Below are 23,204 nucleotides of genomic sequence, written 5' to 3' on the forward strand. Positions count from 1 at the left end.
GAGAATTGGGCTGCGCAAACCCCGGTTACCAAACGGGCCGTCGAGTTTTTGTGGGGTTTCTGGCCCTCGCGGGGATTGTCCTCTCGAAACCTCCCGAAACCCCCTGCGCCAAACGAGGCCTAAAGGGGTATGGTAGTTAAAAAAAGTGCCTGGTTTTTCTTTTTATTACATCTTTTTAACCCATTTAACATTGGATATGCATTCTAAGTTTCTAAAAAAGTCATCCCACATGTGGTCCATTGTGACTGTTGAGTCATATGCTTCGAGGATGTCACATTTCAAGATATTCAAAAACTATTAACAGAAATTCTTTTGGAAGTCCTAAATGGTACTCCCTCTGTCTCAAAATAAGTGTCTTAACTTTATTATAACTTTGTACTAAACTTAGTACAAAGTTGAGACACTTATTTTGGGACGGTGGGGTAGTTCTCACTCTATTTAACTCCAATCAAGGGTATTCCAAAAAATTGTAAACTACAACGCAAGTTATTCTGTATTTTTTTCGTTTTTAAGTTGTTTTAGTTACAATTGTGTTAAATTGTGATTAAAGGTAATTCATAAATTCTTAGTGGATTAATTTTAGCTTCATGTCTAGTCATTTCTCATACGTAGAACATCTGAACCTATATTTATGTTATTATAGTAAAAAGGTAAATTGCACTTTTCAAGTTTAAAGTAAACACATTAATAAAAGAGTCTAATACTATTTCAAACGGTGGAGAGAGTACTAGAATTGAATTTAAATTGAGCTTTTCAAGGATTTTTAGAATACATTTAGTTATTATGTTCAAGTTAAACTTCAAAAATTGTGTAGCATTATTTACGAATATGCCTACAAATATTTTACTTGGAGACATTAGTAACATACCTCCTCTGTCCCGAATTACTTGTCGCGAAAATGGATAACAATGGATGTATCTAAAACTAAAATACATCTATATACATCCATTTCTCTGACAAGTATTTCTGAACGGAGGGAGTAGTTGTTTTGAAATCCAAATTTCAATTGAATCGAGATAAACTAATTCAAAAATTGTAATGGGTTTGTTTTAACTCACGTGGTCTTTTCCCATCTGTAAAACCCCCTAAAACAATATTTATGTCATACTCCCTCCGTTCCTAAATATAAGCCCTTCTAAAGATTTCAATATAGACTACATACGGAGCAAAATGAGTGAATCTACACTCTAAGATATGTCAATATACGTCTGTATACAGTCCGTATTGAAATCTCTAAAAACGCTTATATTTAGAACGGAGGGAGTACTTAGGAAAAATGAATTTTAGTCTTTGAATTCAAAGTAATCATATTAAAAATTAAAATTGTATATAGGCACGATCAATTTTTGTTTAATTTAATGTATAATATATTTCCTTGAAACAGTGGAAAGAGGACTAAAACTGAATTTAAATTGAGCTTTTGATAGATTTAGAATATATTATGTTGAAATTAAACCTCATAATTAAAAAATCAGGCGAAAACACGTGTGTCATTATTTAAGAATATGACTAGAAGTTACAGGGAAGACAGCTGCACGGTATATAGCAACCATAACACGAGCATCACGCTGGTACAAAACCCACATCATTCAGGACTGGCTCCAAACCTTCAAACGATACTTAGGCAGCAGAACAATTAGATTATGCTTTTTTTTGGACAAGTGCTTAGACTAAGGGTATCGATCGGTATCAATGTTTCTAAGCCAACTTAAAAGTATGTCATCTTCACAAGATGCATGATCACAAGCAAAACTATTTTTGTTCACAAGCAAGACGCATCAGTTTTTCAGTTTCTCTATACGTTAGCGGGGCACACACCAACAGAACGCTGCTACAACGTGTAGACAATATTGTAGCGATGGAACAGGCTCTCGCCGTGCTCTCTGTAATCCGCCAAGGTGAAGGTCTGCTTCCCAAACTTGCTGGAAGCCGCAAAGGCGGCAGCGCCCCGCCACGCATCCAGGATGGGGTCAGCTGCCCTCACCAGCTTCAGCGGCGCGAGGTACGGCCGGAACTGTCGGATCCCAGATTCGAGCCGAGGGATCATCCCGGGGAACAGGGAGCTGCCACCTGTGACGAGGATGGACTGGCAGAGGCGCTCCTTGACGGACTCGTCCTCCAGTAGCCTCCTGAGGGAGATGCTGACCATCTCATCGATGCCGGCCTGGTCGACTCCTATCATGCCGGGCTGGAATAGTACCTCAGGGCAGCGGAACCGCTCGATCCCAATGGCGATTCTGAAATCCTCTGCGGTGAGAGGCCGTACTTTATGAGGATCTGGAGCTGGTTCAACAGCATCATGTTTGTTCACAAATGTAGGATCCACCTCCTGCACGGGGAAGCGTCATGTTATTATGATACAATTAGTTTTAGAGTTTTTTACTTCACCAAAGAAACGTAGATATGAGAAAATGGACATCATGAATATGAAAGCATGAGAGTGGGGCCTTACCTGAATTTTTGATGCGATTCGAGCAAGCTCTGATTCATCATCATCTTTCCCATCATCATCTTCCTCATTCTCTTTGCTCATCTTTTTGTAGACCAACCAATCTTCATCTCTCATTCCAAATGTGTCCTCCCCTTTCCCTCGGTCAAATGCAGCAGTGGTGAGCAGCCGCATTCTTTCTTTCTGGGCGGCATTTAAACGCTCGCCACGGCCTACGGCGCCAGATGAATTATTGTTGCCGTTAACCTTTTGTCGCTTCCTCTGATCGACTTTCTCAGAAAGTTCTAAATATCGGGCACGGAGCTCGTCGAAATATAACTCAGGGTTCTCCCTGTGTAGTTAAGAGTGACAACATATCACAAAAGAAACAATAGAACACCTCAAGCACATCTACAACAGCTAGGGGGTACCCTATACATATCAACCAGGATGTAGAACCTATCAGCCCATAACTTTGATCTCTAAGACAGGTTGCAGAAAAGTCATACCAATTTGGAGGAAGAGCATCTTTAACACAAGATACACCACATATTGTCAAGGTAATACTAACAGTACATAGTGAGTAGCAGCACCTACTTCCCAGATTCTGCCTTTCTAGTGATGTTCTCTTATAGAAACAAAGGTTTTAAGAAACTTATAATGCATGGAAGCCAATGCAGCTCTGAGCTCAGCGATATGTGGTTGCTAGGGGGAGCTCTCCTAGAGAAAAATGACATGGTTCCACTCACCCCACCGGGGTTGTTCGAGTCTCCCACCTAGTAGTTCGATGAAAAGTTAGGGGGTTTCTTCTCTCTTAGTCTTTCTTTTATATGTGGTTACTAGTTTGCTATTATGGTAAACACTAGTTTTTCCTTCAAAATTGGTAGAAAAAAATGGTTGGAGTTACAAAATACAGAAATGTACTTTCCTCCTACAGTTTAGAATTTGATGAACATGGAACGTCTCAAAAGAACAACAAAAAATGTCAAAATGGCTTTAAGGTAGTAACTGTTTCATCAACAAGACACAATGGCATGTGATTTTGTACAGGAGGGCTTTACCATAATACAACTGTTCACAAATATAAGATGTTCTAACTTTTTTCTGAATCGGGTGAATAGAGACACATTTTAGTTTGTTTGTTCACTCATTTCAGTCCGCGTGTAGTCAATATTGGAATATCCAAAACATCTTATATTTGTGAACGGAGGGAGTAATAAATTGCAGACTGAGACTGTTGCCACTTACGTGCGCCTCTCTTCTTCTTGCTTCTCCCTCAATGCTGCCTCCTCGGCACGCCTCTGCTTGGCGCGCAGCTTGCCCTCTGTCGTGGTTTTAAGTAGTATCTGTTTTTTCTTTTCCTTTAACTGGATAAGAGCAGAAGTGGAACACAGACACAGATCAATGTTAACCATGGGAGATTACATTTATCCTAACATTAAGAAGGTGCAAGATGATCCCAAAAGCACATTAATGGAATCTCATTGTTGACTACATAACAAGTCACAGACGATAGCTTAACTAAACACATACCTGCTCTGGTGTCAACATGTCATCAGGGACAGATACAAGTGGGTACTTATCAGCTCCTGAAGCATCTGCGTTCTCCTCATTGCCATTGGACTCCCCCTTCGCTTTTCTTAGAGACTGTGTTGCTTTCAGAATATCAGACTTAATTTCCTGCTGGGAAAGGTATCCAGATCTACCCAGAATAGACGTTGTTTGCGATTCATCAGCTCCATCAAGGTGATCCATCAAATCCTCCAGGCCAGAGAGTTTTTCTTCCAGATCTGCTATCTTCTGAGACCTCTTTGCAGCAGCCATGTCTCGCAAACGTTGACCAGCCTTTTCCTTATAAGCCGCCTTCCTCGCTAGCTCTTCCTCAGATGGTGGTTCATCTCTGGGTGGGGGTACCCATGGTAGCTGCCAGTACCTAGTCTTCCCTTCAGCTTCTTCCTTGTTATTCTGCAAACTGAAGTGATCAATTCATGGTGTTGCAAGAATGTATATAATTGCTACAAACATACTTCTAGAAAGAAATTCTAAGAAAATGATAAGCAACTGGAGTGAAAAGAATGTCCTTTCTATACGAAAAACACACCGGAAATAGGAATTTGATAATTCTGAAAATTGACAAGCGAACAAAAAATAGGTACAAAAATCTTACTTTGAATATCTGCAACTCCGACATATAATCAGCAGCTATATAACAATGTTCCTTCTTCAGCTCTTCAGCCTTTTCCCATGTAAAATTTGCCCTATGCAAATGTAAAATGACTACTGTTAGACATGGAAATGGTACGGATTAGGGAAAACAAATAATACAAAGTAATTCGGAAAAATGTGCTCATACATACACGTGATAGGGATATTTAAGAGAGAGGAGCTGCCTCAGGAAATCAGTAATGTGAAATCCACCAATATTTGTTCGGCAGCATGCCCCCAGCACAGGCTGCCCTTTTAAGAACTGAAAACAGATCCAACATGGCTTTTAGTCCATAGATCAACAACTTAATTTGAAATATACAGATAGATAAACATGAGTGCTGAGACTTTTTCTTGAACATGGTCTCTGAAACAGTCAATAAGCCAAACTAATATACAGCACATTCCGTCCAAACGAAGAATTTGTTGTGCATTCATTTTGTTAGTGTTTCAGGGGGGGCATGTCAAGGAACAGAATCTCACTGTGTAATGCATCAAAGTATGTTGTCTAACATGGAGGAGTATATAAGCAGATACTCATGGAGAGAGTGCCAGAACAATATTGTTCACTCAAGCTCTCCACAGTAACCCAATAGGTGAAGGCATCTTTTTGACTGAAGTTGTGGAGCTGGGAGCAGAAAAGGGGACAGCGCATGCCTGGACAGCAACACATAATCTACGGTAGCATCTGTTTCTTTTTATTCATTTTATTCAACATATGATCTACTGTAAAATGTCCCTGTTTATCCAGTTAGAAACTTAAAATTCAAATACAGTCAATGGTATTTCCTCCTAAACAGATGTAATTGTACTCATTTCATGGTATCTGACAAAAGGAGACACATGAAATGACTTGTATGTTGCACACAGTTGGAGAAAGCCGTATCTTGAAGAAACAAACTTACTGGAACAACATGGCATGTTCCAAATTCACACGAAATAGCCAACCCATCTTCTCCACAGTTTCCAAGCTTCTGATTGTACTTGTAGCTAAATACATCATCGATACCAAAAGCTGAAATGAAGATAGTAAGAGAAAACATTAGTACTTATGCTTCTATCAACTGTGCTACTGCAATACTATACTAACAGATGCGGTTCATAAGTCATAACAAAAGCACATAAAGATCACAAAAGACATTACCAACGGATGGCACACCATATGTCTCGAAAAGAAGTTCAGACATTCGTGCTCGAGAAAAGGATGGATTGCACTCACACTCTGTCATAAGAATGGGATGGCCCACCTGACCGGTATTAAAACAAATAATAGTTAGATTTCAACAGTATGAAACAATTATTTGTTTATATGAAAAAACTTTAGGTTGTCAAATAATTGTTTATAAAGAAAAAACTAAGCTGTGAAGTTTAAAGATACACGTAAAATATAAGTTACTCATCTTTCAAGTCAATAACTATCAGATTTAGAACTATGAGACTAAATGAACTGATGTGTAGGGTTTTCAGTTTTCACTTTACAGATTCATTGCATGAGAATAGCAAACTACTAGCTTCGGAATACCAACTCTTCCTGCGTTATTCCTTAGCATTCATTGCTATAAGTGGAAAAACTGGTGAAATGAGATAATTGTCCATGCTTGTCATTTACCGATAAACGTCCATGCATACTTCACTGTTTCTGTTCACCTTGCTTATGCTCAGAGGCTAAGACTAAAGTTCTTTCCCAAAGCCCTTATCACGTTGTTTGACTTCCACTCACTAGAAAAATGTTTCCTACTCCCTAGTCCCCACTACACATACTACACTGGTAACTAGAATTGTAAATTGACATGCATAACCAACCCCTGGTTCCTTCTTTTTTTATTCAACAGGACTAACTACGTAAAAGTTACTTATTTATCAGGTGCAAAGTAAAAGACAAGCCACCAAACCAAGGAAGAAAAGAAAAATAAGACTAAAGGAAATTATTCAAGAGACATGTGTTGACACAGGTAAATTTACCTCTGATGTGGCACCTAATCGGTCAAAAGCATAATCGAGAATCTGCAACATTCAAATAATACCAGATCAAAAAGGTTAATAAGTACAATGACTTGTCTGTTACAAAAGTGCATTTTGAAGTTCTTTATCAACTCAAAATCACAAGGGGCACAGATCGAATTTTTACTTAAGCATTGAATATGTGTCTTTCTGATATTTTAACACTCGTATGAAGTCTTTCCAATATGATCAGTATCAAGCATATAGTCAAGACCTAAGAGTTGCAGATTCCTAAAAAATGCAAAAATTAGAAGTGCACTCTGGAGAAAGGATGACAGGCCACATTGACTGCCCAGTCTATCCATTTGAAGCCTAAAAACGCATAATAAACCATTTGCTGATCTCGCTGACAAATCAAAAAACAGGAAGATAATGTCGTAGGAGTGACCCACATATTCCATGTACTCGAACTGATAGACGACATCATCATCGAACGCTGAGCGAATTGATGTCCGTGTGCAGTCAAAGTACTTCATTAGAGCTGGATCAGTGTCTCCTACAACTGTCACAGTTTCACCTGTTGAATCGGAAACAAACTGCAATCAGTTAAAATATGAGAATTTGCTCCAATCCTCTTACAAGTCCATCAACTGAAACGAGCATAACTGATTCAAAATAAAGTGATGCCCATTTTGTATATTCAGAAAACCATGAACATTGCAGTCAACTCGCACAATTGCAAATATATTTCTACAGACATCTGACTTGAAAACGCTTTCAGAATCACTGACAGTAAGTAAACCAAAGTATCATAAAAAAAATACACAAAACGTATATCAATCTAAAAGGATACGCCCAATTTCGGTGCATCACGACAAAGCCAAGTCTCATGAACAGCACCCAGTCACCAACGGAATGCCACGATGAACTTATGAAACCGCGAGCGGCATTGCGCCAACGAGCCGCAACGACGTGAAATCCAAACGCATTCGCATCAGGCAACCACATGAGTTGAAATTCCTAAACGCGCACCGCGCGCTACGTACCAGAGCTGCGGTGGCGAGGCCTCTGCACGATGTTGCGGAAGGAGACGCGCGGCTCCGCCTCGCCAGCCCACCTGCAAGCAACGGAGCAAACCAGGCGGCGCGTTAGGGTTAGGGTTTCGGGGAGTTCCGGGGGCGGCGGCGGAGGGGGGAGAGGGGGGCTCCTACCCGATGCGGAAGGTGGAGGCGCCGTTGTCGATGACGATGGGGGCGGAGTCCGGGAAGCGCGCGAAGTCGGTCTCCCGCGGCGCGCGGCAGACCGACGACATCTCGCCGGGCGGCGGCGGGAGGGGTGTCGCCGGAGGCGGAGGGGATTGGGGAGGAAGGGGTTTGGTAACTTGGGCTGCGTCGTCCTCTCCGCGAGCTCGCGCTGTGCTGTGGAAGCAGAGAGGCAAAAGGGTCATTCACGGAAAACCCCCTCTGCTCTCGCGTAATTATTGGTTATGAATTTATGAAACGTTTTAACTAACGGTTTTGTAAACATCATGTGCCTGAAATTTTTGTGTGGCGTCGGTCATCTTTTGCAAAGCGCAGCGTGAGGCTGAAGATGACGTCAGGAGCACCAGCGACGAGATCCGGCCACGGTGAGACCGCGTCGTGTACGAGCAGGAGCGATAGCCGACGGGAGCGAGTCCCAAACTTAACCAAGGGGGCCGGGTCGCCGGAGCTGTCCACCAGGGCGGAGCTTAGGGGGGTTGCCTAGGCGGTTGGGGTCGAGGGGGGATGGGGCGGCGATGAGGTCCGTGGGTGTGGAGGCCCACGGTCAGGACTGGGTCGGAGGGCGGTTGCATAAGGGTTGCTCGATTGGATCTTGTGTTAAGTAAAATGGTAGGAGGAGGAAGACGACCTTCAAGCTGTTGAATGTGACTGGTGTGAATAGGTTTTCCAGGCACCTAAAGTATATGCACTCCCTTTAACTAAACAAATCGTGCTTTTTTCTTTCTTCTGGAAATGCCAAATGCCATATGTCAAAGTCCATCGATTCTTACAAGGTCATCTTCAAAGATATTAGAAACTACACAATATTCATTGGAAATTTGATGTCGTGAACGAAGCTCGATGCCGCATCTGGGCCTCCGAAATACCAACGGAGCTAGGGAAACGTGGTTGACAAAGCGAGAAGCCGGTCGGAGACACAAGGTGTGAGGAACAATGATCTGGGAAACAGATCATCGTCCTGGAGAAAAAGGCGACGAAGAGGCATGGACGACCACCCTATATCTGGCCAGACTAATCCGCGGAGACATAAACTCACAAGCTCCACGACCATGTCGAAAAATGGTCGAATGTCACCGGTTAGAGAAGGAGTTAGAGGACCAAGACACGAAGGGGCACTATCCACTCAACCGAAATACACCTCCAAAGATCCCCTACATAACATGAAGACACGACCAAATCCACTACTCTAGAAGGACGGCAACAATACGATCCTCCACCCTCCTCTATGCCACTGATGAGGGGCCAGGAGCCGAAGAAACCTTAGTCCTGATATGCATGACATCATCCTTGGGTAACAGAATTATAATCCTAAGAGGCCTAACTACAACTCGACCCCCCGCAAAAAAAACTACAACTAGATAACGCAAATCCGGGTCTCCACCACTCCCACCACCGAAGCAAAAGTGGAGGAGGGACCATGGCCTAACTGGTGGAGAGTGGTGGCAACTAGAGTTTCTAGACAGGGGTGTAAATTAAAAAGGAGCACCCCCGTGCCTCACATGCAAAATCAAACTTTTTCATATGCGCTTTTTCCAAACATTACTGAACCAATATTTCAAATTTTAAACCATGCAATGAAGTCGTTAACACCAAATTCTATCTTTTGACTGAGCCTGTTGAGGTTTTCTTTTGGCATTGGGGTGAGTTCTGCCAATCCCTCCGTGTTTAAGAACTTCTAAAAAATTATCCACTTCATTTATGAATGGACATACATTTTCCCAAAACTACCCACTTTCATTGCAATTTATGAACATGAGTTCTTTTTTTAATTCTTATCCATATGTTCTCCATGTTTCTTATATAAACATCTATGTCGTCTCAGTATCTTTCTTATGACATCACTAACCATGGGTTAGTGAAACACAAGCTATTTTGACATTAGGATTCCCAAACGAACACAGAGATTACAGGTGTACTTTGAATTTTCAATAGAGCTAAAGTGTGTAAAATGGATGCATCTTTTACTCATGAAAAACTCGACGTCAAACTTGATGTACGTAGTGTTATTTGAATAACGAGGTTCACTTTTCATACACGTATTTTTTGATCCAATTGTTTAATTACATGCCAAGCAGGGAATTGCACAATATAAATGTTTTCCCGGTCACAATAAAAAAGATATGACTCACCGTTTCGTCACCAAAAGCCTTGAGAAAGTAGAATACATTTTTTATGTTCAAAAAATGTTGAAACAATATACACTTTTTTTAGCGCTTGAAACAATATAGCCATACATATGAGTGTATACTACATATTCGTTTTTATTGACTAGACAAATTGTAATCTGACAGTGAATAGTGCATGTGATAGAAATGTATGATGCTTTCATGCAGCTCGCATAAAAACGCATTTCGTCATGAAACTAAAATATGCATTATACATGCATATTTACACGTATGTTGTTCCAGAATCCTTTGAAACTACAAAAATCTGATTTTTCAAAATTCAGGCTCCATGTTGCCCAGGAGCCACAAGCAATTTCTGGCAAAAGCTGAATTACAAAAAAAAAAAAGCTTGAGCTTTCATCAATCATGCACAAAACATAGCTCTGCTCAACCAGCCTGCCACGGGTTGGTACCCAAGAATTCTCTTACAATGATCGCTATCAGTACGCAGGCAACAAAACAGATCGGGTGCAACTCCGGCCGGTCATCCAGAAACTGCACAAGCTGCTGCAGGGGATGATGCTTCTGCTCCTGCTCCTGCTCCTGCTCCTGCTTCTTGCTCCTCCTCCTGTTCTCCTGCTTCTTTCTCCTCCTCATCTTCTTCCTCTCCTTCCGCCGGTTCGCTCGAGGGTCGGGGTTGGGATCGGATACATATTGCGGCAATTCTCGAAATACATCGGCATTGTCCATTGGATTGCCCATGTCTCCTCTTCTTTCTTCTTCGTCTTCTTCACAGTAGCCGTAGCGGGCTTCGCCGTAGTAGGACTGGGCGCACCAAGTTCCGATGCCATTTCCTGATTCCAACAAGAGCTCAGTTAAAACGGATCTTGCCGAGCCGACGGCCGGGAAGGGAAGATCAAATGGTTGAGATGTAGTATCTGCAAAAGCACTATATATGCTAGTAAAACAGGCTACCTTGGTCGCTCCCCTCTTCATCAGAAAAGACTTGCCCTCCTTCTCCATAGAAGGGCAAGGCATACCCCTCAAGGGACTCGGCGCACCAATAATCTGGGACAGGAGCTGAATTAGGACGACTAATCTTGCTGGACCAACAGCCCGGGAGGGGAGATCGAATGATCTAAGCACTATGCTAGTAAAACTTCTCTCTCAAAAAAAATTACTCTATATGCTAGTAAAACAAGTTCACCTTGCATGTATTCACTCTCACCTTCATCAGAAAAGTTCTGATTATTACTACCAATACTGTCTGTGTCGGCAGTATTATCAGCTGCTGTTTCAGCCTCCATGCTTGCACCTGATCAAACACAAAGCGAACCAAAAACTCATTGGACTGCTTGTAGTTTATCGCCGGGTAGTAAATCAATCATGTACGTGTGGAGAAATTATGTAGTACCTAGTGCCATGATGATGTCGCCGTCGAGGCACTTGGGGAAGGCGCACGGGAAGTACATCGTGACGGCGTAGCCCGTCTCGGTAGAAACCAGGACCAGCGCCTCCGTCACCGCGCGTCTCATGTCGACGGCGACGACCCAGGCCGTGCCGTCACCGGTTCCACCACCACTCCTGGCCAACATGTAAAGAAGGTCGTCGTCGTGCACGCCCAACGTTGGGATGAGGAACTCTAGGTTCCTCAGCTCCAGCTTCTGGGTCTCCTCGTCCAGCAGCTCCGGCAGCAGAGCGGAGTAGCTCGGGTCGACTGAGACGTCGTCGACGTCAACGGTGCATCGCCTGCGCCAGTCGTCCCAACTTACCCTCCTGCACCATGTGGTGGCTCTCCAGCTTTTGCCGGTGGTCCTGCAGTTTGGATCGTTGAAATCGATCTCAGACGAACTTGATCAGGTCGCCGGAGCAGACGACGTCGCAGAAGTACTCCGGGGTGTAGTAAGGGTTGTCATCGTCTTTCCTGTCGGTGATGCGGGCCCTCGACGACGGGAACGGGATGAATTTGACGATGGGACGCTTGTCGAACAGGTTGCAGGCAAGGAGGATGCCGCACACGAGGTCGACCCAGCCCACCGAGCTCCTTCCCACGGCGACCTGCTTGGAGCTGCCATGGCCGTGACGGTCGAACAGCGCCTGGTCGGACTTGGACAGGTGGAGCGGCGCCGCCTTGCGTCTGTTCCACGCGTTCGTCTCCGACGAGAAGACGAACACGTAGCACTGCCGGGTCCGGCCGTGGGACTTGTCCGGCTCGTGGTGGAGCAAGGCCACGGCGTAGCGCCCGCCGTCGCCGCAGGGCAGGAGACCGAGCTGCTGGGCCTTGAAGTCCTGGACCGTGGCGTGGGGGTCCGGGCACGGGAGCAGGTGCAGCGACGGCCCCTTATCCCCGTTCCCGGCGGCGGAGTAGACGAAGAGGTGGGGGGACCTCCACTCGGGGAAGTTGAGGGCGAGGTAGAGGAGCACGAGGGGCCCCTCGGCGCAGAGGATGATGGGCGGCGTGTTGTCGTAGAAGTCGGAGGCGTCGAGGCCGGGGCAATGGACGGTGAGGTGGGAGAGGCCCGGCGGGTCGGCCGGCCAGAAGGACGCCGCCACGGGCTGGCCCTCCGGCGTGTGGCACTCGGCCGTGGTCGCGTTCCGGCGGTCAGACAGCCGCGCCGTCATGTTGAGCAACGCCCAGTCGGGTGAGGCGGCGGCGCCGTCGCCGGCGACGTCTGGTGGTGGGCCGATCAGGTCGGAGGTGAGGAACGGGACGGTGGAGAGCGACGTCATGGTGGTTCTGGAGATTGTTCGATGAGGTTGGCGCGGCAGGGCAGGGTATATGGGTAGGGTTTGGGAGTTCGAATCAGATTGCTCTACGAATTTGATAAAAATCGGATGTCAGATTTTAAGGATCGAGGCGAATATCTTATGGACGGTTGATTTCAAAACACGAATCTTAAAGCTAGGAGATTAGCCAAATCAACTTTTTCTTTTCGTTCGAAACACCTCGTGTTTGGTATGAGGGACATATTAGGATGATTGAGGGCATTCCAAGCAGCTCGCTAGGGATAGCCTTTTTTCCTGTTTGGTTCGATTGGTGGCGTTGTCTCATGGTTTGTTTGATTCAAAGGATGAATAAATGGTTGAGAATAGCCATCAGAGTGTTTGGTTTAGTGATAAATGAAGATAGGATTGTGGTAACCTTTTTGACTTGAGGTGGTGAGATTACCCCCTTAATTTGCACTTTTTCAATGAAAGGAAGAAAAATATGATATGTACAGTCATATTTTTGAGAGAAAAATGTTTGACAACATATCATAACAAAACCGTAGTACAAACTTTGAACTTCATCACATATAGAGGGTGTTTGTTTCCAGGGACTTATTGGTTTAGGGACTTAAAAAAGTCCCTATAAGTCCCACCTAATCCAAACACAAGGGACTTATTGTGACTTATTGTGGTGATTTGGGACTTATCAAATAAGACTCTCATGGAGGAGCTTATTGTGACTTATCCCGGGTCGGACCTACCCCGCGCCGCTCCAGACTCGTTCCCCGCACGCCGCCTGCCTCTTGGTCCAATCGTCGCCGCCGCCCCGCCTCTCGCCCCGTCGCCGCCCCGTCGCCGCCCCGCCTCGGTTCGCCGCCCCGTCGTCGCCCCGCCTCGGTTCGTTCTGCCTCGGTTCGTTGCAGCGGTGCCTCCAATCGCCGGACAGGCCCTCTCCTGAGCCTCGTTGCAGCGGTGCAACATGGACTTATAAGTCCCTGTAAACAAACAGGTAGGGACTTGGGACTTATAAGTCCCTGTAAACAAACAGATAGGGACTTATGACTTATAAGTTGGGACTTAAAAAAGCACAAAGACTTATGAAACAAACAGGGCCATAAATAGTTCAACATTCCATGTATATTAGGACAACCCCCACGCCGCACGCGCGGGGGGGGGGGGGGATGCGACTGCAGCTTGGGGGAACGGGTCTACCGCTAAACCTTCAACTGCATGTGTCACAACCAGTCTACAACTATAAGGGGTACAACGCGACTGCAATTGCAAATTTGTTTCTTTTTTTCTAATTCTTTTTATCTTTAGTTTTCTTTTCCCCCATTTCTTTTATTCCTTTTTCCATTTTTATTTTCCTTTTCCTATTTACCATTTTTATTTCTTCTATTTTTTATCCAATTAATTTGTTCCTTTTCCCTTTACAATCATAATCATGTTTTTCTTTGTCGGTTAGTAGAAATATATTTTATTGCTTGCATATATTAAAAAACCATGTTTAAATTTTTTCCAAAATACATAGTGAACATTTTTCCAATATGTGATGAACATTTTTTCAATACTCGATGAACAATGTTTAGAAGTATTCATGCCATTTTTAATAAATATTCACGCATTTTAGAAAGTGTTTATATATTCAAAAATATTCATATAAAAGTGTTCATGTAATTTATAAATATTCACGCACTCTTAAAAATAATTCATGTAATTTTGTAAAAAAAATTACACACTTCTTTACAACAAGTTCATGTAAGTAAAATGGTGACACATTATATGCCTCTATGTGTTCATGTAATTTCAGTATCTGACATTAGAATCAATATCAGAATCTCAAACTTAAACTTCAAACATCTAGGTAGAAATCTCATGGCGCGCAGATCAGAATCAGTATTTCGGATGTGTATATCTGGGCCATGCAAAACTAAACGGAATTGATAAAAATTTGACGTTGGATTTTAAGGATTTGGTGCCGGACGTCTAAAACGAATCTTATAGCTAGGAGATTAGCCAAGTCAGCATTTTCTTTTGGTTCGGAACACCCTAGGATGTGTTTGGTATGAGGGACATGCTAGAGTGGCTGAGGGTATCCCAACCAAGCTGGCTAGAGATAGCCCTTTTTCTTTGTTTGATTGGATGTGTGGGGTTATCTTATGTTTTGTTTGGTTCAAAGAATGAAACATGGTTGAGCCATCAGAGTGTTTGGTTGGAGTGATGAATGAAGGATAACGGTTGTGGTAACCTTTTTGACTTGAGGTGGTGAGATTACCTTCACAATTTGCACTTTGTCAATGGAAGGAAGGCAAATATGATATGTACTATCACAATTTCAAAATATATAACTGTTTCACAACACCAAAACAAAACCATAGTCAAACTTTGAACATCATCACATAAAATAGTTCAACATTCCATATATAATACAACAACCCCCACACCTGAAAGGGGGTCAACGCGACTATAACTTGGGGAACGAAGGTCGGCCAGTTGCATGTCTACCACTAAACTTTCAACCTGCAACTGTATGGGGGGGGGGGGTACAATGCCACTTCAACTGAAAATTGTTTCCTATATTTTCTTTGTTTTTAATTCTTTTTATCTTCAGATTTCTTTTTCTCCTTTTCTTTTATCCCTTTCCATTTTAATGTTCCTTTTCCTATTTTATCACTTTCATTTATTCTACTCCCTCTGTTTCTAAATATAAGTCTTTTTAGATATTCCAATATACTCCCTTCGTCCCATAATGTAACACGCTTTTTGACACGAGTAGATTACATGCGGAGCAAAATGAATGAATCTACACTTTAAAGTATGTCTATATACTCCGTATTGAAATCTCGAAAAGGGTTTATATTTAGAAATGAAGAGTTATCTGGTTAATTTGTTATTTTTCCTTCATAATCATATAATAATGTTTTTACCTTTTCGCTTAGTAGAAATATATTTTCTTGTGTGTATATTAAAAAAATATGTTTAAGTTTTTTCTAAAATACATAGTGAACATTTCTCTAGATGCGGTGAACTTGTTCCAATTTTCGATGAACAAATTTTAGAAGTGCTCAAGCAATTTGTAATAAATATTTACACATTTTAGAAAGTGTTTATGTATTTTAAAAACATTCATATATATTTAAAAAGTGTTCAGGCAATTTATAAATATTCACGCACTCTTAAAAAATATTCATGTAATTAAAATGGTGTACACATTGCATCCCTCTGTGTGTATGTTAATAAAGATGGTGTGCACTCCAGTACATAGGGAAGCAAGTTCATATACTAGCTAAGAGCAATTCTAGCAGACCCCGCATACGGCCAGCCCGCAAAACACGGTTGCAGTTCATGGAAAACGGCCTTTGCGGGCTAGCTTGGACGGCCGCAGATGCAGACCCCCAAACGGACCCTTATAAAAAGATATTCGCGGAATATACTTTTTTACGGGTTGACTTTTGCGGGGTCTGCTCAGGCACCGCCGCGTCGACCCGCAAAAAGAAAACACCCAATTCTCACATTTGACATAGGTTCCCACAAATAAGTTCAAACTCATACAACATAACACAGTTTACGCGCAAATAAAAGCCTCAGTTTAGTAGGACAAACGCAAAAGAGGGTCTTACAAAAGTGACGACAACGTCCGGCATCATCTTGGTGGATCTTCACTCCGCGCCATCGAGTCCATCTTGAAGTTCATCGCAACCACCAAATCCACCTCCGGCGCTTGTTCCAACTCCCGCACCGAAATCATCGACATTGCCACCGAAATCACCAGTTTTTGTTTGCGATTGCTCATACGCTTCCGCTTCAATCTCCTCTAATTCTTCCTCACAACCATGATCGTCCACGCCACCCTCCGTTTCATTGTAGTCGAATGCGGAGAACGGGGCTTGATCAATGTCAACGGCGTTGGTGTCCAACAAGTTCACGAACTCAGCCATTGCATTGTTCGAACCACCACTATAGTGAACGACAACAAGTCACGAGCTATCGCAAGATTGCGAAAAGCAAAGAAAATTGCCATGACCGAAGACGCATACCTTCCGGCCATTTCGTCAAACACCTCGCTTGCCGAGGAGCAGCACCGGTGAGCGGCATCGCCGGGGCACCTCTTTCCGGGGCGGAGTGAGCGGATGAAGGAGGCGGCTTCTTTGTAGCCGGAATCATCTTCCTGTTGCCGCCGGCAGCCTTGGCGACCTTCTCCCCCGCCGGTCGAGATCGTGCAGCAGCGTTGGCGCCCGGAGCATGGGCCTTCGCGGCGGGGACTGCCAGATTCCCGCCCTGCATGACCACGTTGACCTGTCATTTGCGGGCAGGCGCACCGTTACCTTGGGCGACGACGGGGCCAACATGGCCGGCGACGAGATCCGCCCGAGCGGAAGGAGCGTGCGCGACCTCGACGGTGACGGGGAACAGCAGGGAATCATCCATGGCGGCGAAGGACGGCCGGGAAGATGCACCGAAGCGTGCGGTGGCGGGGCAATGGTGGCGGAGGGTGGCGGGAGCAGGAACAACCGCGCGGAAATATTCCTCCCGCCAAATCTCGCTACGGATAGGGGCTGAGCTCGGGTCGTCCTCCTAGCCCGTGAATCTAGAGGTCGGGGAAGATGTTTTGTTGCGCCCTGCAAAAAAATTGCGGATAGGGACGGGATGCGGGGTCTGATCTGGTAGGTTTTCCCGCTCCGACCCGCACTTTGGCGGTAATTTTTGTGGAGCGGGGCGGGACGCGGGTCTGCTAGAGATGCTCTAACGAGTAAGGAATTGCAAGCACAGGGCACGCAACAACATAACTTAGACGGGGAGACAAGGCCAAAGGCAACACGAGTCAAGATGGTCGATGGAGGAAAATAGGTTAAAGCACATAGGGATGACGCGAGTCGACTGATTTTGTATTATAATAAGAAATTCCGTAAATTTCATGAAATATAGAAAAAATTAACTCGTAAATATTTATATGCGTGAAACAATACATATACAATAACACTACAGTCTACATAGATCCCTTAATCAGGACACACTAAAAATTTCACCAAGATCTATGTAGAGAGCCACAATACATTGTGTTAAAAATAAGAAAAGCCACATATTTTCCGTGGCAAACTTAAACTTCTGTCTGACTAAGTGAAACCATCAACTGCAGACATATTGTTTCAGTCGTTGCTTGGGTCTTCTAGAGGGTATACTTCTGGCCGGTGAACCATTTGGCCTCCTTGTCCTCCTCGCCGTTCATCTTCTTCGCCGACTTGGCGCCGGGGGGTGGCACCGCCACCGAGCCGCGGCGGCCGAAGAACCGAAGCACATGCTCGCTAGCACTCTTCCCCTTGCCCGAAGAACCCGCCGCCGGCGCCGGTGCAGGGGGCGGCGTCTCCACGGGCTTGCCGTCCATCCTCATCCCGACGCCGACGAACCGCCGCTCGCCGCCGTGGGCGCAGTCTTGGCATGGGGCGGCGGCGACTTTCAGTGGCACCGGAGCAGGAGGCTGCACGTAGTCGAGCGGCGTCGCGAAGTCGACCTCGCAGTCGGTGTCGAGGGTGGACACGGCGTCGGCGGGCTTGGCCTCGACGACGTCGAGGAGGTACCGCCTGTCCCCCTCGGCGACGGTGATCGTGTCGCCGACCGTCAGGCACGGCGTGTTCTGTCTGACGTTGAACTCGAGCAGCTGCTTGAGGTCCTTGGCTCCCAGAAAGTCCATGGTGTGCGGCCGCAGCTTGACGGAGGTGGCCTTGGGGAGCGACGTGCTGGTCATGAGCACCAGGTCGTCCTCCTCCAGCCCGAGCCGCGCCATGGTGAGGGCGGGCACGTACACGAACCCCTCCTCGGCGCCGAACTCGAGCATGCCGCAGTTGGTGGCCTCGAGGGTGGCGGCGTTCTGGACCCGGAACATCAGCGGGTACTCCACCAGCGCCGAGTTGATCCGGTCCAGCGCCGACGCCGGCATCATGACCCGGTTGCCGTCATCCGCACCCGCCTTGCCGAGGAGGGCCATGGGGCGGCAACGGAGGTACTGCGCCCACCCGATCCGCGACCGCTGCTGCCGCAGGTACGCCTGCCACGCCTCCCCCGCCTGCCACTGCATCGACGATGATCCAGCCATCGCTGCCTCCATGAGAAAAGATCTAAAGATCGATCTGAACTTTAGAACCAACTCGATCGATAGCTCAATCCGCCAAGTGGAGCGGTGGATTTGTTGGCCGGGAAGAGGGAGAAGGGGCTCGCTTTTATCTACGGCGTTCCGTGGGAGTTACGGTCGGTTCGGTCCGAGTAGAACCGGGGGCCGACTACCACACGGTGTAGGTCGGCAAAACGAAGCGGAAAATTGCGCGGTTAAGCTAATAATAAGGGCCACGCTACGCGTCCGCCGGCGGATGTTTTAGAAAGATCCGCCTCCTCAGCAACTGTCGTTTGTACAGATATCCACCATCTAACATCGATCTCATTATTGCAACAAGGACAATGTTGCAGAAATACTTTGCAACAAAGGTTATGTTGCAGAAATCTTTTCCGACATAGTTGATGTTGCAGATTTATTTTCATCACTATTTTTGCAACATGAGTGTTGTTGCGGTAACCAAATTGCAACACAACCAGTGTTGCAAAAATATTTGTTATTTTTGTGTTCTTCATTTTTTCACTCTTTCGTTTTCATTTTTTCACAACATGGGTGTTGTTGCGGACGATAGTTTTGCAACACACATGACGTTGCAGAAATAGAGACGCGAAGGATACGTATACACGTGTCACAGAGAGGACGCGGCGGATGGCTCGCGCGTGATCCGTCGGGTGAAGGCAAGAGTTTCCCTAATAATAATGCTAGCTCCACAAAACTATTACAAAACCCCTACAGTACCTCTCGAAACACGCATGCGCCATGCTATATTAATATAGCGAACACTCCATAGAGCCAACGATAAATATTATGGCGACAACGGCACAATTCCGTCTAAAAGAAAAGAAAAAAAACAAAAGAAACAAATGCCGACAACGACGGATCAACAGAAATGAAGAAGCCCGCAACTCCGAAGCGCCGGTACCATACAACACCTCAAAGAAATGACACGATGATGACGACGCTCCTGCCAAGGGGTTCCCCCGGAACGCGGTGAGGAGAGAGGAAGGGTAACACCTAACGCCCTTCAGGAAGGCCCGACGGCACCCTCAGACGCCACCATGTCGGTGTCGGACAGGCCGACAGGGATTTCTCCCGATCCCAACCATCACCCCAAGCGCTTTGGAGCAATCCACCATACCGACCACCACCCTGCGCCAGCATGATCTTGAAGCCACCCACGCTGTCTCACCACGACATAGAGACCTACACAACGAAGAAGAAGAGCCGCCATGGACTAGCGGCAGCAGCACCACCAACATGCGGGAGGGACCGACCTCCACCGCCAAAGGCAGAATCCGAGCGGACACAACAACAGGAGCAAACCAGTCACTCACAGGCCCGCCTGGCCCCCGAGATGCCCGCAAAAGTCCCGATGTTGCACTGCAGTGGCCCCTCCTCTTCAACGTACATCAAGCAGAGAGGCCGCGCCGGAGCCAGCCCGCTCGGACCCAGATTCCACCATCAGAGTACTACTTTTACCAGTCTAACGTGCCAGATTACTACTTTTTGTCAGACAAAGACGCACATGCATCAACTTCTCTTCTCTCTCCCTTGCAAACAAATCCATAGACTTTATTTCATCTTAGCAAATTAAAAACATTCATATCTTTTAAACCATAAGTTCGTATTTGAAATATTTTATGTATTTGAACTCTTGATGCCAAGACCTTTAAAACTAGACAGATCTCGGATGCATTTCAAACACATTTAAATTTCAACATTTCACATTTCGTATGTGGGACTAACATATTTCACTTGAAAATGTGAAACAAGAGAATACAATATTTCAGAATTGTGAAATAATAACTATAGAAATTGAAAATGTAATATACGATTGTGGAATGATTATTTGAAAACATGAATAATGTATTTCAAATGTGTGAAAAATGTGCCATTTCACAAATGTACAATTAAAAAGATGTGATTTTTGTGAACCGAGGTAATAACATATTTCTGAACTGTGAAATAATAACCACATAAAGTGAAACTGTAATGTATGATTGTGAAACTGATTATTTGAAAATGTGAAAGAAATTGTTTCAGATTTTCCAATAATCAGTTTCACAATGATACATTATAATTTCCCTTTCTATGGTTCCTATTTCACAATGCAGAAGCTACATTTCACTTTCCAACAGCTCGTTTCACAAAAATCACATCTATATGAGTTACAAATTTTCATAATAACATATCTCACTCTTTTGAAACAGAATTGTTACATATTTCCAAATAATCAGATTCACAAGGTGACATTTTAGTTTCATATTTTTTTCACTTCCAAAGCTGACATTTCACGTCCGTAGTCTTGTTTCACAAAAATCATATTTTTCAAGTGAAATAGGTTTGTTTCACATATGAAATGTGAAACATTGGAATTTTAAACGTGTTTGGAATATATCCAAAATTGGTTTACTTCTAAAGGTCTTGGCGCCAGGAGTTCAAATATATAAATTATTTCAAGACAAACTTATGTTTTAAAAGATATAGATGTTTTTAACTGGCCAAGATGAAAGGAAGTCCATGAGTTTGTTTGCAAGGGAGAGAGAAAAGACAGATGCATGCGCCTTTGAGAGAAGAGAGGGAGAATGAGCTATCACATCCATGCTGCCATGTAAGCACAAATGGTGTGGGCCAATAGTTGTATTAGACCTAGTATTCATTTTGTATAGCAAAAGGGAAGAAATAATTGCTTTTCGTGGACAGAATCTTAAAGTAGGTATTGAATGGTGAGATCATTACTGGTACATGACGGAACTGCTCAAAAAGACTTTCACGTCCGCAAACCGGCCCGCGTGGCGGTCAGACAACACGGAGAAACCCGAGGCACCCCTATATCTCGCCTTCAGCGAGTCTAGGTTTTGACTCGCCGAAGGGGGCGGGCGAGACGGGCCAACCCACGAGTACGGGAGGCCACAACCTCTTTTTTATTTTTCATTTTTATTTTTTGCTTTATATTTGTACTTTTATTTATATTTTAAAATAGTCTAAATGTATATAATACAAAAAAACTCTAAAAAAATTAAAAAATGTTAAACAAGTATATCAAAAATGTTAATCAAGCAGTCGGAAAATACTGAACAAGTATTTGGAAAATATTTAACAAGTATTTGAAAAGTTGTTAATCAAGTATTCGGAAAATATTGAACAAAAAGCGTTGAACAAGTATTTGAAAACTGTCGATCAAGCATTTGGAAAATTTTGAACGTGTATAGAAAAATTGTCATTTGTTAATCAAGTATACACGTTCAAAATTTTCCAAATGCTTGATCGACAGTTTTCAAGAGCGCATTCTTTTTACTGTGCGCTCCGGCCGCTTAGGCGCGTGGGTCGCGCGGGGAAGGCTGCGCTCCACCGCAATACTAGTGAAGGGTAACGAGGTTTGTAAAAAAGTAATGCAATTAATTTTTTTACCATCGGATGTATCCCGTCTATGCGATGACTATCTATTAGTAGTAACAGGAATAGTAGGGATGGTAATGGACGATTTACGAGGTGCTTACTAATCATTGGTTGGAGACCTAAGCGTAAAACCTTGCTAGCATGTAGTAATGGATTACTACGCTATGATGGAGTCAATGGTAAACCTAGAAAAACCAGGATAGTAATGCATTACTACAAGAGCTCTCTTCGTTGAAAAGAAAACACTTGAATGTAGTAACGGAACTACGCTATGGAGTCAATGATTAGCCTAGTAAAATTAGGGTAGTAATGCATTACTACGTCTACAGGTCCAATTACTAGATGGTAAACCTAGTAAAACAAGGGCGGTATTGCATTACTACTTGGGTAGGTTCAATTACTAGATGGTAACATCATTACTACTGCAATCCCAGTTTACTGGATGGTAGCTGGGCCGAGCTGTTTTACGACGATCGTCAATTACACTGGACTAGGTGTAGGCATGCGTCGGATCGTTAACTTGCGCGTGCATTGTAACTCGTTACTATTGATTTTTTTCGAGGAAACGAGTCCGGTTAAGCGCGCGGGCCTGGTCGTAAGTTCATTACGGAAGCTTTTATGACCGAGCCCGCGCTTCGTCTAATTAGCGCGTACAACCGGTGGGTTGATGGGCGGCCGGAGCGCATGCTAGGTTATAATGCGCGCATGCTGACTCTAGCAGGTCTATATATATATATATATATATATATATATATATATATATATATATATATATATATATATATATATATGATAAAAATGTTAATCAAGCATTTGAAAACATGTTGAATAAATGTTTGAATAATGTTAATCAAGCTTTTAGAAAATGTTAAATATATACATAAATAATGTGGACAATGTATTAAAAAATGTTAATCTACTTATTTGAAAATCGTTAATCAAGCATTTTAAAAAACATATAGAAAAAATGTGGACCATGTATTAAAAAAGTGCTAATCTTTTTATTTGAAAAATGTTAATCAAGCATTTTATAAAATGTATAGAAAAAA

The 23,204-nt window shown here is 44.1% G+C and overlaps 2 protein-coding genes across 2 annotated transcripts; both read right to left on the reverse strand.

Annotated features, from left to right (window-relative positions):
- Positions 1 to 1,617: 1,617 nt before the first annotated feature.
- Positions 1,618 to 7,886, reverse strand: LOC119274699 (actin-related protein 5-like). Its single transcript, XM_037555422.1, has 12 exons — positions 7,786 to 7,886; positions 7,621 to 7,691; positions 7,027 to 7,151; positions 6,596 to 6,637; positions 5,778 to 5,880; positions 5,539 to 5,648; positions 4,786 to 4,895; positions 4,596 to 4,686; positions 3,962 to 4,393; positions 3,677 to 3,795; positions 2,453 to 2,780; positions 1,618 to 2,329 (listed from the first exon to the last, which is right to left on the reverse strand). The coding sequence occupies exons 1-12, from the start codon at positions 7,884 to 7,886 to the stop codon at positions 1,832 to 1,834; spliced, it is 2,130 nt and encodes a 709-aa protein (XP_037411319.1). The 3' UTR covers positions 1,618 to 1,831.
- A 9,931-nt stretch (positions 7,887 to 17,817) lies between these two features.
- LOC119279273 (ubiquitin recognition factor in ER-associated degradation protein 1-like) lies at positions 17,818 to 18,432 on the reverse strand. Its single transcript, XM_037560572.1, has one exon. It carries the CDS (start codon positions 18,430 to 18,432, stop codon positions 17,818 to 17,820), a length of 615 nt encoding a protein of 204 aa, XP_037416469.1.
- Between the last annotated feature and the right edge of the window lie 4,772 nt (positions 18,433 to 23,204).

This window comes from Triticum dicoccoides, chromosome 3B (genome assembly GCF_002162155.2).
Source record: "Triticum dicoccoides isolate Atlit2015 ecotype Zavitan chromosome 3B, WEW_v2.0, whole genome shotgun sequence".
In the NCBI taxonomy this organism is placed as follows: domain Eukaryota; kingdom Viridiplantae; phylum Streptophyta; class Magnoliopsida; order Poales; family Poaceae; genus Triticum; species Triticum dicoccoides.

Coding starts and splice junctions, on each gene's coding strand:
- LOC119274699 (XM_037555422.1), bottom strand. CDS start 7,886: ATGTCGTCGGTCTGCCGCGCGCCGCGGGAGACCGACTTCGCGCGCTTC. Junction 6,638..7,026: donor AGTTCGAGTACATGGAATAT/GTGGGTCACTCC, acceptor TGAATGTTGCAG/ATTCTCGATTATGCTTTTGA. Junction 4,687..4,785: donor CTTAAATATCCCTATCACGT/GTATGTATGAGC, acceptor ACATTTGCATAG/GGCAAATTTTACATGGGAAA.
- LOC119279273 (XM_037560572.1), bottom strand. CDS start 18,432: ATGGCGCGGCTCGGGCTGGAGGAGGACGACCTGGTGCTCATGACCAGC.